This window comes from Schistocerca gregaria, chromosome 2 (genome assembly GCF_023897955.1).
Source record: "Schistocerca gregaria isolate iqSchGreg1 chromosome 2, iqSchGreg1.2, whole genome shotgun sequence".
NCBI lineage: Eukaryota > Metazoa > Arthropoda > Insecta > Orthoptera > Acrididae > Schistocerca > Schistocerca gregaria.
In genome coordinates, this window is record NC_064921.1 from 19,073,950 (window position 1) to 19,087,211 (window position 13,262).

The window sequence follows — 13,262 nt, forward strand, 5'->3', positions numbered from 1 at the left end:
CACTAAGTCGCAAAGCAGAGATGATACACAGTGGGCAAGCAGTTTGATTAAAAGCCGCTCGAGAAGTCCGATGTCAAATGCCTCTGGAAATCAACTCTACAATGGTGTCAGATGCCTTCTGGAAATCTAAAAGCATTAAATGAACTTGAGAATCCCTTCTGCCCAGAGCTAAATATTTCGAATTGGTCCTTCAGATATTGCATGACTACGTCATTCTCTAGTTTACTTAACATGCAAATCTTTATGCTTATTTTACTTCCACTTTGTTGCCATAACTGCCACATGATCGCTGATACCAATGTGGACATTATCAGAAAGTTTTGATTTCTTTGTTTCTATTAAATGTAATACATTTACGTTATGTTGTTAATGGCTTCACGAAAACTCGATCCGTAATATTTCGCAGGGTGTGTTACCAGGACCAATTAGAAAAGTGTAATTCCTTCATTGTCGTTTGTGGCATACACTCTTTTAAAACGCAGGATATTTCGTTTACTGCTCCCTTGTGTTTGCTCGCGGTGTGATAGTACACTCCTGGAAATGGAAAAAAGAACACATTGACACCGGTGTGTCAGACCCACCATACTTGCTCCGGACATTGCGAGAGGGCTGTACAAGCAATGATCACACGCACGGCACAGCGGACACACCAGGAACCGCGGTGTTGGGCGTCGAATGGCGCTAGCTGCGCAGCATTTGTGCACCGCCGCCGTCAGTGTCAGCCAGTTTGCCGTGACATACGGAGCTTCATCGCAGTCTTTAACACTGGTAGCATGCCGCGACAGCGTGGACGTGAACCGTATGTGCAGCTGATGGACTTTGAGCGAGGGCGTATAGTGGACTTGCGGGAGGCCGGGTGGACGTACCGCCGAATTGCTCAACACGTGAGGCGTGAGGTCTCCACAGTACATCGATGTTGTCGCCAGTGGTCGGCGGAAGGTGTACGTGCCCGTCGACCTGGGACCGGACCGCAGCGACGCACGGATGCACGCCAAGACCGTAGGATCCTACGCAGTGCCGTAGGGGACCGCACCGCCACTTCCCAGCAAATTAGGGACACTGTTGCTCCTTGGGTATCGGCGAGGACCATTCGCAACCATCTCCATGAAGCTGGGCTACGGTCCCGCACACCGTTAGGCCGTCTTCCGCTCACGCCCCAACATCGTGCAGCCCGCCTCCAGTTGTGTCGCGACAGGAGTGAATGGAGGGACGAATGGAGACGTGTCGTCTTCAGCGATGAGAGTCGCTTCTGCCTTGGTGCCAATGATGGTCGTATGCGTGTTTGGCGCCATGCAGGTGAGCTCCACGATCAGGACTGCATACGACCGAGGCACACAGGGCCAACACCCAGCATCATGGTGTGGGGAGCGATCTCCTACACTGGCCGTACACCTCTGGTGATCGTCGAGGGGACACTGAATAGTGCACGGTACATCCAAACCGTCATCGAACCCATCGTTCTACCATTCCTAGACCGGCAAGGGAACTTGCTGTTCCAACAGGACAATGCACGTCCGCATGTATCCCGTGCCACCCAACGTGCTCTAGAAGGTGTAAGTCAACTACCCTGGCCAGCAAGATCTCCGGATCTGTCCCCCATTGAGCATGTTTGGGACTGGATGAAGCGTCGTCACACGCGGTCTGTATGTCCAGCACGAACGCTGGTCCAACTGAGGCGCCAGGTGGAAATGGCATGGCAAGCCGTTACACAGGACTACATCCAGCATCTCTACGATCGTCTCCATGGGAGAATAGTAGCCTGCATTGCTGCGAAAGGTGGATATACACTGTACTAGTGGCGACATTATGCATGCTCTGTTGCCTGTGTCTATGTGCCTGTGGTTATGTCAGTGTGATCATGTGATGTATCTGACGCCAGGAATGTGTCAATAAAGTTTCCCCTTCCTGGGACAATGAATTCACGGTGTTCTTATTTCAATTTCCAGGAGTGTATTTGCTTCTTACGTAAAAAAGGAAGGAATTGAAGAATGCAGGTAAAGGCTTAACGACGAATTATTAGAGACAGAAGAGAAGTTCGCACGTACGAATGGTGCGAAAGGAAATCAGTGGTGGAATACCATACCGATATTCGCATTATAACATTTAATGAAATCTCAGAAAGCCTAGCTCTGGATTGACCCTGCGAAGACTTGAAACTCTGTCCTTCCGAATGAGAATTCAGAACTGTTCAGTTAAAGCACTCACCTGGACTATGACTCACTTCCTTTGCTCTTTCTTTACTTTCCATGAAATCTGTCCAGGGAATTAGATTACGAAATGAGAGACTTAAAGTTGTAGACGAGTTTTGCTATTTGGGAGCAAAGTAGCTGATAATGGTCGAAGTTTGATATAAAAAAGAGATTGGCTATGGCAAGGAGAGCATTTCTGAAGAAGAGAAATTTGTTAACACTGAGTATACATTTAAGTGTGACGAAGTCTTTTCTGAAAGTATTTTTATGGAGTGTAGCCATGTATGGATGTGAAACATGGACGGTAAATAGTTTAGACAAGCAGAGAATAGAAGCTTTCGAAATGCGGTACTGCAGAAGAATGCTGAGGACTGGATGTGTAGACCACGCAACTACTGAGGAGGTACTGCATGGAGTCGGGGAGAATAGGAAATTGTGGCACAAGCTGACTAAAAGAAGGGACTGGTCGGTAGGACACGTTCTGAGGCATCAAGGGATCACTAATTTAGTATTGGAGGGAATCATGGAGAGTAAAAATAAGTAGAGGTAGACCAAGAGATGAATGTACTAAATAGATTCAGAAGGATGTAGATTACAGTAGTTACTCGGAGAAGAAGAAGCTTGTACAGGATAGAGTAGCATGAAGAGCTCTATCAAACCAGTCTCAGGACTGAAGACCACAACAACAACAGCGCGTCTGTGCAGTGATTCCAAGTGCAGGTGATACACGGGCGTATGCTGTCTCCCCCATACTCTTAGTTTGATTGTATCCGTTTAAAGGAAGGCTACGGTTTCTGTCGGAAACATTTGCGTATCATCAGATTCACTTTAGGCTATGGATATGTGTTCTTTCCGTTTTGTGTGTCATGCAGAAACAGGGTGGTGGTAGCAAGTTACTCAGTGTGGGCGGCGGTCTCCCGTGATGCGTCAAAAGGAACTCTTAAACGGGTACTAAAACGTAAATAAGGCGTGCAAAACAACAGCACCGTGATTACGTGCGATGGATCTTATCTGGTCGAATGGAGTGGAGATGGCGACGACCGGTGTGGCAGTGCTTTCCAGCTGACGTGTCTGGAATGCTGTGACACGTTGCTAGAGAGGATAAACCAGTTACCATGGCCGCTAAACTGTACTTTCTCCAGGAAGCAACGGTATATGCCTAGCTACTTTCGTACTGACTCCAAGGAAGTCCCATTTGCGCAGTGCAAAAGCAGCCGGTACGTGTCAGACAAGAGGAGATGCTGAGTGTAGTATTTCGGAAGAGATAAAAACATTAACACAGTGGCTCCCAACCTTTCGTAGACTATTACCCATGAGTGCAATTACACATTAGCTAGTTAAACCCTACCTCCCACCCTGCCGTCTGTCCCCCCTCCTTCCCACTCCTCCACATTATCACCTATCTTAGCACCTACTTAAACTGTAGAATGAACAATTTTTCTTGGAACACTTTTATGTTTAAAATGATGAAAGCTGAATAATATTTAATTTGTGTGTGCGTATGCGTGTGTTCGAGGGGAGGGGGGGGGGGGGGGGGAGTTAGAGTGAATGAAAAGAAATTAGTGGTGCATCGCAAGTGCTACCCACAGCTTCTCCAGCTTCTTCTCAGATAAAGCTAAGTATCCACAGAGGGGATAGATAATAGCTACGAAACATGCTTCCCCTGCACTACTGCTCTTCATTGTGGCACTTGCTAGGCCTGCACTCTGCAATCACATTTAAAATCAAACAAGTTCAGATGTGTGCGTCGTGCTAACTGTTTATGTATGAGATGATGGTTGGACTCCCTACTTCTAAACTGACGCAGACAGGATGACTTCAGGCTGTCAATGCTTTACGTCTAACCAGTCTAATAATAATAATAATAATAATAATAATAGAAGTTACGCTTGATCAAGGTCCGCGTCACTTTCCATTTTTAACCAGACATAACGTCTGAGACAGGAAAGAAGAAGAATAATACTGTGTACAGCTTAATGTAGTTACTGCTGTGCTGTCAATTAATTCATTTATCTATTTCGAAGCGAGTGATGAAACAATTTCTGGACGATTGCGCAACTTGGAAAAGACATTTTCTTGAGACATTTAGCATTTGTTACACGTGAGTCTCACTTTTATCATCAACAATGTATGGGACAAAACAAAACAAATGTCAAATCTATGTAGAGGATGGACTATGTGAGGAAGTTGCGACCTCCACCAGATTGTTGTTATTAACTGAGAACAAGTAATTATTGATAACTTATTTAATTAATATTAGAATCTTACAAAATTGTGATAAAAGTAACAATCTTTTGAAACTAACTTAATTTCGTGACTGAAACAGAATGGAATCGTTTAGTTTTTACACCTCAGAAAATTTCAGCTTACTCCTCAGGAAGTAATTACCCCCAGGTTGGGAACCACTTCATTAGCACAAGATGGGAAAAGGCGTACGACAGCGTCAAAGTGGTCGACTGTCCGTTGGTTTAAAAAAAAAGAAAGAGATTTGTGGAAGTCATTGGGAAACATTCTTACATGTATACTCATTACATAGTAGCACAGCTCTAGTGGAGAAACGTACAGAACGAAGACAGAGAGAAGTGACAGAATTCAGTTTTGGGTTATGAAAGATCAAAATTTATAATAAAGATTTAACCAATAAAATACTGCACGCGCAGCACGACACGTTTCAGAAATTCATTTTAATTTAGAAGTAAAAACGAATATTACTTCTTGAAACGCTTCTTGCTACACGTGAAAAAAAGTAACTAATGCGGTGTTTTATTATACGGGTAAATCGTTATTGACACAGCTGTAAGCTTTCGAAGAAATACGTTTTATGACATATGAAGTTAGATCTTACATACTTTTTTAAATTTTCTACGTAATTTTACCCGCCGGAGAGTCGCGTGCGTTAGTACGCTGCTTCCGGGATACGGGGAGACGCGCCGACCGTGGATCAGAACTGGCCAGCGGATTAGCGACGAGGCGTCGGTGGGTCGAATAACTTGGATGTGGCTTTACGAGGTTTCCCAAACTGACCAGGTGAATGTCAGACTGGTATCCACGCATTGCCCTAGTTATACGACCTGCAAACATCTCGGAAACGTTCTCACACTTCCACATCGGATAATATTAGACGCAGACAGAAGGCGTGCACAAATTTCGTCCCAGGTGGGTGGGGAGAGGGAAAGTGTGTCACAGCAGGGAGAACCTGCCATCCTCTACCACTAGCATTGCCAAGTCTAGAAGAACATATCGACCCCACTAAGACTCAGAATAACGCCAGGAAAGAGAAATAAGATATTAAGTTAATCCATGTCACATATTTTTGAATAAATCAATTATAACCTCAAATAATGAGAGCAAATAATTTTTGAATCATTTATGTATCTCTACTACTACACTGCGCAACGCAATGCAAAGATAACTTTTTCGAAATGCCGCAATTGTCTTCCATTGCGACGCAGAAGTTTTAAATTTGGCTTCAAGGTGCTTACAACCTTTCCCTGTGTTGCTGCAAAAGCGTGGCGCTCAGAACTGAAAAGTTCGTGTAAGATGGGTTACTTGTGGTGTGGTAAGCACAGCGCGTACCACCGGGCAGCGCCATAGGCCTCGACAGGTTGACAACGCCCTCCAGAGAGGGAGTACACCCCAGGGATTGCTTCTACTTGTGTACTTCGCGCCGCATCCCCTGCCTCAAGGGAGTCAGCACCAGCCCGTCTTCAGTGAACAGTCTAGGGGGACAAGGACTGTTTACTATCCGACCTTAGCTTGTATAAAAGAATTGAACTTCAGGATCTGTTGCCTGAACCGATGTGTAAAAACTTAAGTATTCGTCAATAAATGTGTGTGTTCTTGACACTAAACTTTATCAATGTTTTAGTGTTCTCCTCGTTCTCCTTTCACTGTGTTTCCGTCAGCACCCTGTAAGTGGTTGAGGGTGGCGATGAATAAAATGTCCTTTTGTATCAAAAGAACGATACAACATTAATTATGTGACATTGGCACCAAATTTCACCATAATCATGCCCAAGGCAGCCGCAGACGCGTCACAGAACGGGGAAGTCTTCACACTCCCTCTTACATACGTTTCACCCTTTGTTTGACGTCTCTGGGATGCAGGTCAGAACCGCGACATAGAGCGTTGAAATCACGCAGTTTTCTCATGGGTGCTCGAGGAAAACATTCCAGACACACCGCTGCTCGGAATATACACGGAAAGGTCACAGGAGGTGGCATAAGGGGCGTAAATGGAACCACAGCTTCCCTCGAAGCGTTGATTCTCACACATTTCGCTGTTAAAAACGATAGTTCACACCGTGATGAGCAATATGACAAGGTTCTTCATCACCTTTCACACTGCTAACGCCCCTCCCTCCCTCCGGCAAACTTTTCAACCCTTCTCCCTGAGGACATCGTGAGCTAACGGAACTGTATATGACCCCTTTGGAATGCAGTGCGATTGCAGTTTTTCCTCTAGTATAAAGCGCAGAGCCACCATGGAACATTCAAACCCATTCGGCGAAATTAGAATCTAAACCAAAGCTGCAAAGAGTGTTTCCCCTTTTTAGCCCTCATTTTTCGCGCCCTTATGTGGCATGATCACAGGAGGTGGGTCCCCTAAGAACTCCCTCCACGTTTGGCAACACTTCGTTGTGTCCAACACACCTTTGTTGACTACGTTAAAAATGCATCTCTACACCCATTCAACTAAGTAGCGCTCCACTGTTGCTCTGGCGCCTGATAGCCGACAACAATTTCGATGACCCTTGTATTCTGTATGCTTAATACGCAGGCACTATAGCACCAACGGATTGTAGTTACCTGAAGGGGAGTCGAAGTGTCTGTACAGATTATTATTAAAGCGCTCAACAAAGACAGGTGGCTGGCACTTATGGAGTTGCCAAACGGTTGTGGGAGGGGATTTGGGGGGGGGGGGGGGCGCTATTCCGTTCAGTGGCTTTAAACTGTCCCCAATGGTTCCACCCTGCACAAAAAACTGAGGTCGCACTGCACTCCACAGAGGCGCGATACCGTTCAGTGGGACTGCGGGACAATCATGTCCTTAGATAAGGGTTGAATTTTACGTGGGATGTGAGCAGTATGAAAGGTGTCAAGGACGTCGTCCTGTTATCGTCCTTCGAACTTTCGTTTTCGACAATGAAATGTGTGGAAATGAACGCTCAAGTTTCATTGACGCCATTTATACACTCCTGGAAATGGAAAAAAGAACACATTGACACCGGTGTGTCAGACCCACCATACTTGCTCCGGAGGCGAGAGGGCTGTACAAGCAATGATCACACGCACGGCACAGCGGACACACCAGGAACCGCGGTGTTGGCCGTCGAATGGCGCTAGCTGCGCAGCATTTGTGCACCGCCGCAGTCAGTGTCAGCCAGTTTGCCGTGGCATACGGAGCTCCATCGCAGTCTTTAACACTGGTAGCATGCCGCGACAGCGTGGACGTGAACCGTATGTGCAGTTGACGGACTTTGAGCGAGGGCGTATAGTGGGCATGCGGGAGGCCGGGTGGACGTACCGCCGAATTGCTCAACACGTGGGGCGTGAGGTCTCCACAGTACATCGATGTTGTCGCCAGTGGTCGGCGGAAGGTGCACGTGCCCGTCGCCCTGGGACCGGACCGCAGCGACGCACGGATGCACGCCAAGACCGTAGGATCCTACGCAGTGCCGCATGGGACCGCACCGCCACTTCCCAGCAAATTAGGGACACTGTTGCTCCTGGGGTATCGGCGAGGACCATTCGCAACCGTCTCCATGAAGCTGGGATACGGTCCCGCACACCGTTAGGCCGTCTTCCGCTCACGCCCCAACATCGTGCAGCCCACCTCCAGTGGTGTCGCGACAGGCGTGAATGGAGGGACGAATGGAGACGTGTCGTCTTCAGCGATGAGAGTCGCTTCTGCCTTGGTGCCAATGATGGTCGTATGCGTGTTTGGCGCCGTGCAGGTGAGCGCCACAATCAGGACTGCATACGACCGAGGCATACAGGGCCAACACCCGGCATCATGGTGTGGGGAGCGACCTCCTACACTGGCCGTACACCTCTGGTGATCGTCGAGGGGACACTGAATAGTGCACGGTACATCCAAACCGTCATCGAACCCATCGTTCTACCATTCCTAGACCGGCAAGGGAACTTGCTGTTCCAACAGGACAATGCACGTCCGCATGTATCCCGTGCCACCCAACGTCCTCTAGAAGGTGTAAGTCAACTACCCTGGCAGCAAGATCTCCGGATCTGTCCCCCATTGAGCATGTTTGGGACTGGATGAAGCGTCGTCTCACGCGGTCTGCACGTCCAGCACGAACGCTGGTCCAATTGAGGCGCCAGGTGGAAATGGCATGACAAGCCGTTCCACAGGACTACATCCAGCATCTCTACGATCGTCTCCATGGGAGAATAGCAGCCTGCATTGCTGCGAAAGGTGGATATACACTGTACTAGTGGCGACATTGTGCATGCTCTGTTGCCTGTGTCTATGCGCCTGTGGTTCTGTCAGTGTGATCATGTGATGTATCTGACCCCAGGAATGTGTCAATAAAGTTTCGTCTTCTTGGGACAATGAATTCACGGTGTTCTTATTTCAATTTCCAGGAGTGTATTATCAGGCGTTTTCGTGTTTTTTTCTGGGTAGCGCTGTGTCTGATATGTTTTTCTTAACCACCCATAAGAAAACCGCGTGGTTTCAACTCTGGGCATCGCCGTACTGATCTCCATCGCAGACGCGTCAAAAGATGTGGTGAATTGTGGGTAAGAGGGGGTGTGACGATCTTCCCATTATGTAACACGTCATCCGAAAGAATTGCGGTGAAATTTTGTGCCGATGTGGCATCATTAAGCCATCTTCCATCTCACATGAACTTCCGATCTCTGGCCTCTTTTTCACACGTGTTGACGCCTTGCTGTCTGAAGCGTCACCTAACCCGATGGTTATGTTACACAGCATCGTGGTTTTGCACCGTTATAGACGCAGGTTTAAGGCAACTTTGAGCCAAATGTCAAAGTTCTGCGTCGCAATGGGAAACAAATTACGACGTTTCGATGAAGTAATCTTTTAACTGTGTTGCACAGTGTGAGTACAAGGCATTTACTGTTCATATGTTAGCCGAGGTATAATGATGACTTAAGTATAAAATGTTCTTCAGACCGTTTTGTTGGGCACTGTGGGATGCATTGGTGCAGTAAAAGACAATTTTTTTTACGGTATCTCTATTACTCACTGTGGCAGTACAGAAGACATTGGCTCTGGTGACCTCTGAAGAGGTTCCATTAGCACTAATGTCAAACCCTGAGTCGATCAGTCAGGACTGTGACTGGGTGAGAGAAAGCATTACACCGTTTCCTACCAGCTCCTTCTCAATAAATAACTCATATGCCCTGCAAATGAATTAGTGGATTGTTGCTTAAAAGTGTGACATTTTTGCTAGGAAAGCTTTTTTTTTGCATAATTTGCAACGATCGACGTGAGAGCTTAAATGCTGGAACTACATACTCTCTAATGTTCAACAAACATACAACGAGAACAGTATTTCTTTTCCGCATACATACACATATAAGAGCATCTAGATGATACGTTATGATTAACATATAACCAAACATTTGATACACATATTCAACTGCGTGTGTATGTGTGTGTGTGTGTGTGTGTGTGTGAGAGAGAGAGAGAGAGAGAGAGAGAGAGAGAGAGAGAGAGAGTGGGCACGGTTAAAAAATCCAAGAACAAAAATGTTAAGCAGTACATACCAAACCAAATCCGTCCAACGATTTAATGTAGACTTTGTACTTCGTAAGTATTCCATTGGGATGTTTTGGTGGTCTCCACGAAAGCAGAATTGTCTCTGAATCCACCACAAGTGCCTTGATGTCGGCTGGCTCATCTGGAACTACAAAATGGATTAGATCTAGTTTTAATCATTAACTTTGTACACGAAGTAGAATAAGACGATAGCAGAAAACTTATTATTAAACGTGCTGCGCAGATGCTTGCTTGAAAGGTAAACCTCATCAAGCTGTCACGTATTACACTAGCTCTAGGTACCACTTCGTCAGGCCTGTGTGGTTATAATGCAGTAAGTCGGCTTTGTTGGCCAGTCTGAAACAAAAGCACTAATGTTTTGCTCTTCATCAGGCGTCTAATGTTTTAATATTCGAGAAAGGAGACATTTGCTCTCACAAGGAAATCAACGGCCTCAGTAATGCACATTTGTTCTGTAGGATGTGATAATTATAACAACAACTCAGTTCTCTCTGTACTGTAAGCATAGTATGTTTATTGTTTGTTGATCTATTTGTATTGCCATTCTGGATTATCTACTGTGTATGTTTCCAAGAATTCGTATTTGAGTGTATTTTAACTACTTACGAGGATGGATGGTTTGAAAATGGATATTATATCCACAACTAGTTACTGCCAATAAATAAAGGATACTTCTTGATGCGACTTTCAAGGGAGTTACGACCATTTGCTTTAATAACGGGAAGTCTCAGCATGCTGCAGGTCCATAAAAACAGTTGTAACTTTGAATAATATGAAGCTGAATAACAAATAGTGAATTTGAGAAATGGCAACATCCATACTGATTTGTGCTACAGTAGAATCTATAATCATTAGTTTGACTGTTGCTGCGATATGATGTACAAGGGGCCGTCAAATGGAAAAGAGAAAAATGGAAAAAAGGTAAGTAAGTATTTGTTATTTCGAAGGCAATCGTCATAAATGTTAACACATTTTTCCCAGTAATAAACAAGGCTGTCAACGCCTTCATGAAGAAATGGTCGAGGCTGTCCACGGAACCACGACTGTACCCAGACTTGCCCCTCTTCGTCCGACGATAACCGACGGCCACGAATATCTTTCGTCAGGGCTCCAAAAATGCTAAAATCTCATGGGCTGGGATCGGGACTGTATGGATGATGTGTGAGGGCTCCCCAGCCAAATTTATGTACAGTAGCCGAAACAACATTGACAAATTTTTTCATGAAAGCACTGATCTTCTTGTCTCACAGTGTGATAAAAGCGGTAACAGTTATGGCTATTACATCTGAAATAATACAATTAACTTTAATTCCATCTGTCTCATTTTTATTTGACTGCCCCTTCTAAAATGAGTTTACTGTGTACACTTGGTACTGAATATGCGGCATCATATATAAGATCAAGAAATGCATTCTGTGTAACGATTGTATATAATAGACACCACATGACCGACTGAAAATTTATAGAGAAACATCTTAAAGTCCAACTGGAAGACCTATATTGTTTTATATTTTACCATCAGAAAATTCAGTTTTTGAAATATACGTAATAGCCTGCAGACTGGATTATAAACACCGACTAGTGTGATGTGGACTGCACAAATATAGCACCTATTACGCATCTAAGAAAAAATATTAGTGTTTGATATAGCGATTGTGTGTAAACATATGTTCATAATCAGTTGGTGGAAATTTGATTTGGTAGGAATATACTGTCGAAAGAGAAAGTGGGCATAGGTTGTACAAGAAATGATTTACTCAGTTTTCGTTGTTCTTGAATTTTTTTTTTTTTTTTTTTTTTTTTTTTTTAGATAAGGAGCATTATATTGGCTTATTGGCTCATAATGGCGAAATGGTTGGGAATCCGACATGGGAGATGTGAATCAAACACAACCCTTTGCGTGGTGTTTGTTGCAGTATAGTGCCGACAGCAATCAAGTACAGTAGTTACCAGTGACAGGCAGCTGATTCACTGTTGTAGGGTGCTAAAAGCTTACTGATAAACACATTACTATTCGCCATGGAATCGGAAGCTTTGATTTATTTCGAAAGAGACTTATTTTTTGTTCTGTAATTCTGCAATAAAGCAGCCACACTCTGTTTGAAACGGCCCGCTAGAGGCGCCACCTGCTGGGTCGCTCACCGTCCTCCAAAGTTCTGCAAAAGACGGGGCGGCTGCCGGTGCCGTCGCCCTTCCTGGTGAACGCCCTCACCTCCACGCTGTAGTTGCAGAAGCTCTGAAGGTCAGCCAGCTCGACGTTCTCCTCTTCTGTTACTCTTTCTGAGGGTGCCGGAGGCTCTGCAACGAGCATTGAAATTTTACATAAAGCATTAATAGGCCACCATTCTTATATATGTACTCGTGCATCACATTTAAAAGATGGAATCATCTTGTGAGCCAACTGAGGCAGGCGTCGAGTGATTAGCTATGAGCAGTTTTCCACAAAGCTGCCACAATGAGAAGTTCAAAAATGTTAAAATGTATGTGAAATCCTATGGGACTTAACTGCTAAGGTCATCAGTCCCTAAGCATACACACTACTTAACGTAAATTATCCTTAGGACAAACACACACACCCATGCCCGAGGGAGGACTTGAACCTCCGCCGGGACCAGCCGCACAGTCCATTACTGTAGCGCCCTAGACCGCACGGCTAATCTAGCGCGGAACAATGAGAAGTAGTCATCCCTTCTGTATTAACGAAAAATTAAATGGGTTGCGAGTTTTCACTGTAAGGTTGTTAGTAAGTGTGCTATGTGCGCAGCTGTAATATGAGATAGGTGTAATTCTAACATAATTTTTAACACTTGGAAGTACTTTCACAACATCATACTCCGTCTCCTGATATTTGGCTGAAGTATTTCATTTAAGAAGGGCTGAGATGTGGAATTCTTCTGTTCGTATGCATGTTCTGAGTGGCAGTTTCGATACCAAATTCCGCCAAGTTTGGAGTTCGTGGCAGATAGGTGATATTGCTCTTGAAATTCGTCCCCAACTCTCATCTATAAGAGAATTTTTTTTTAAGTTAACGAAATTTGAAGAGGGAAGAAGAGACATTGGTTGTTAATCAATCCGTGCAAATGGTGATCCGTAAGACAGGAAGGAAATCTCGCAAAAACTTGCCTCCAGTAGCGAACCAACAGGTATTTCGTCAACAATCAACTTCAAGAACAATAATAATTCCACTCATTAATTATTATCATTATTTAATGACCTTTGTATTTTACAATTTAATCATTACAAAGCAGTGCTTCTTGTGCATAATAGTGTCTTTTTCACATAATTTTTCTTTCTGAATAGTTACT

General features: G+C 44.9%; 1 protein-coding gene across 1 annotated transcript in view; it reads right to left on the reverse strand.

Moving 5' to 3' along the window:
- LOC126334107 (Down syndrome cell adhesion molecule-like protein 1 homolog) overlaps window positions 1–13,262 on the reverse strand; it is a 102,957-nt gene that overhangs the window by 45,459 nt on the left and 44,236 nt on the right. Inside the window, exons 5-6 of the mRNA XM_049996798.1 lie at window positions 12,100–12,255; window positions 9,945–10,084 (exon numbers count right to left, since the gene is read on the reverse strand). Coding sequence (XP_049852755.1) covers window positions 9,945–10,084; window positions 12,100–12,255 — 296 coding nt within the window. The remainder of the gene's footprint in view (window positions 1–9,944; window positions 10,085–12,099; window positions 12,256–13,262) is intronic.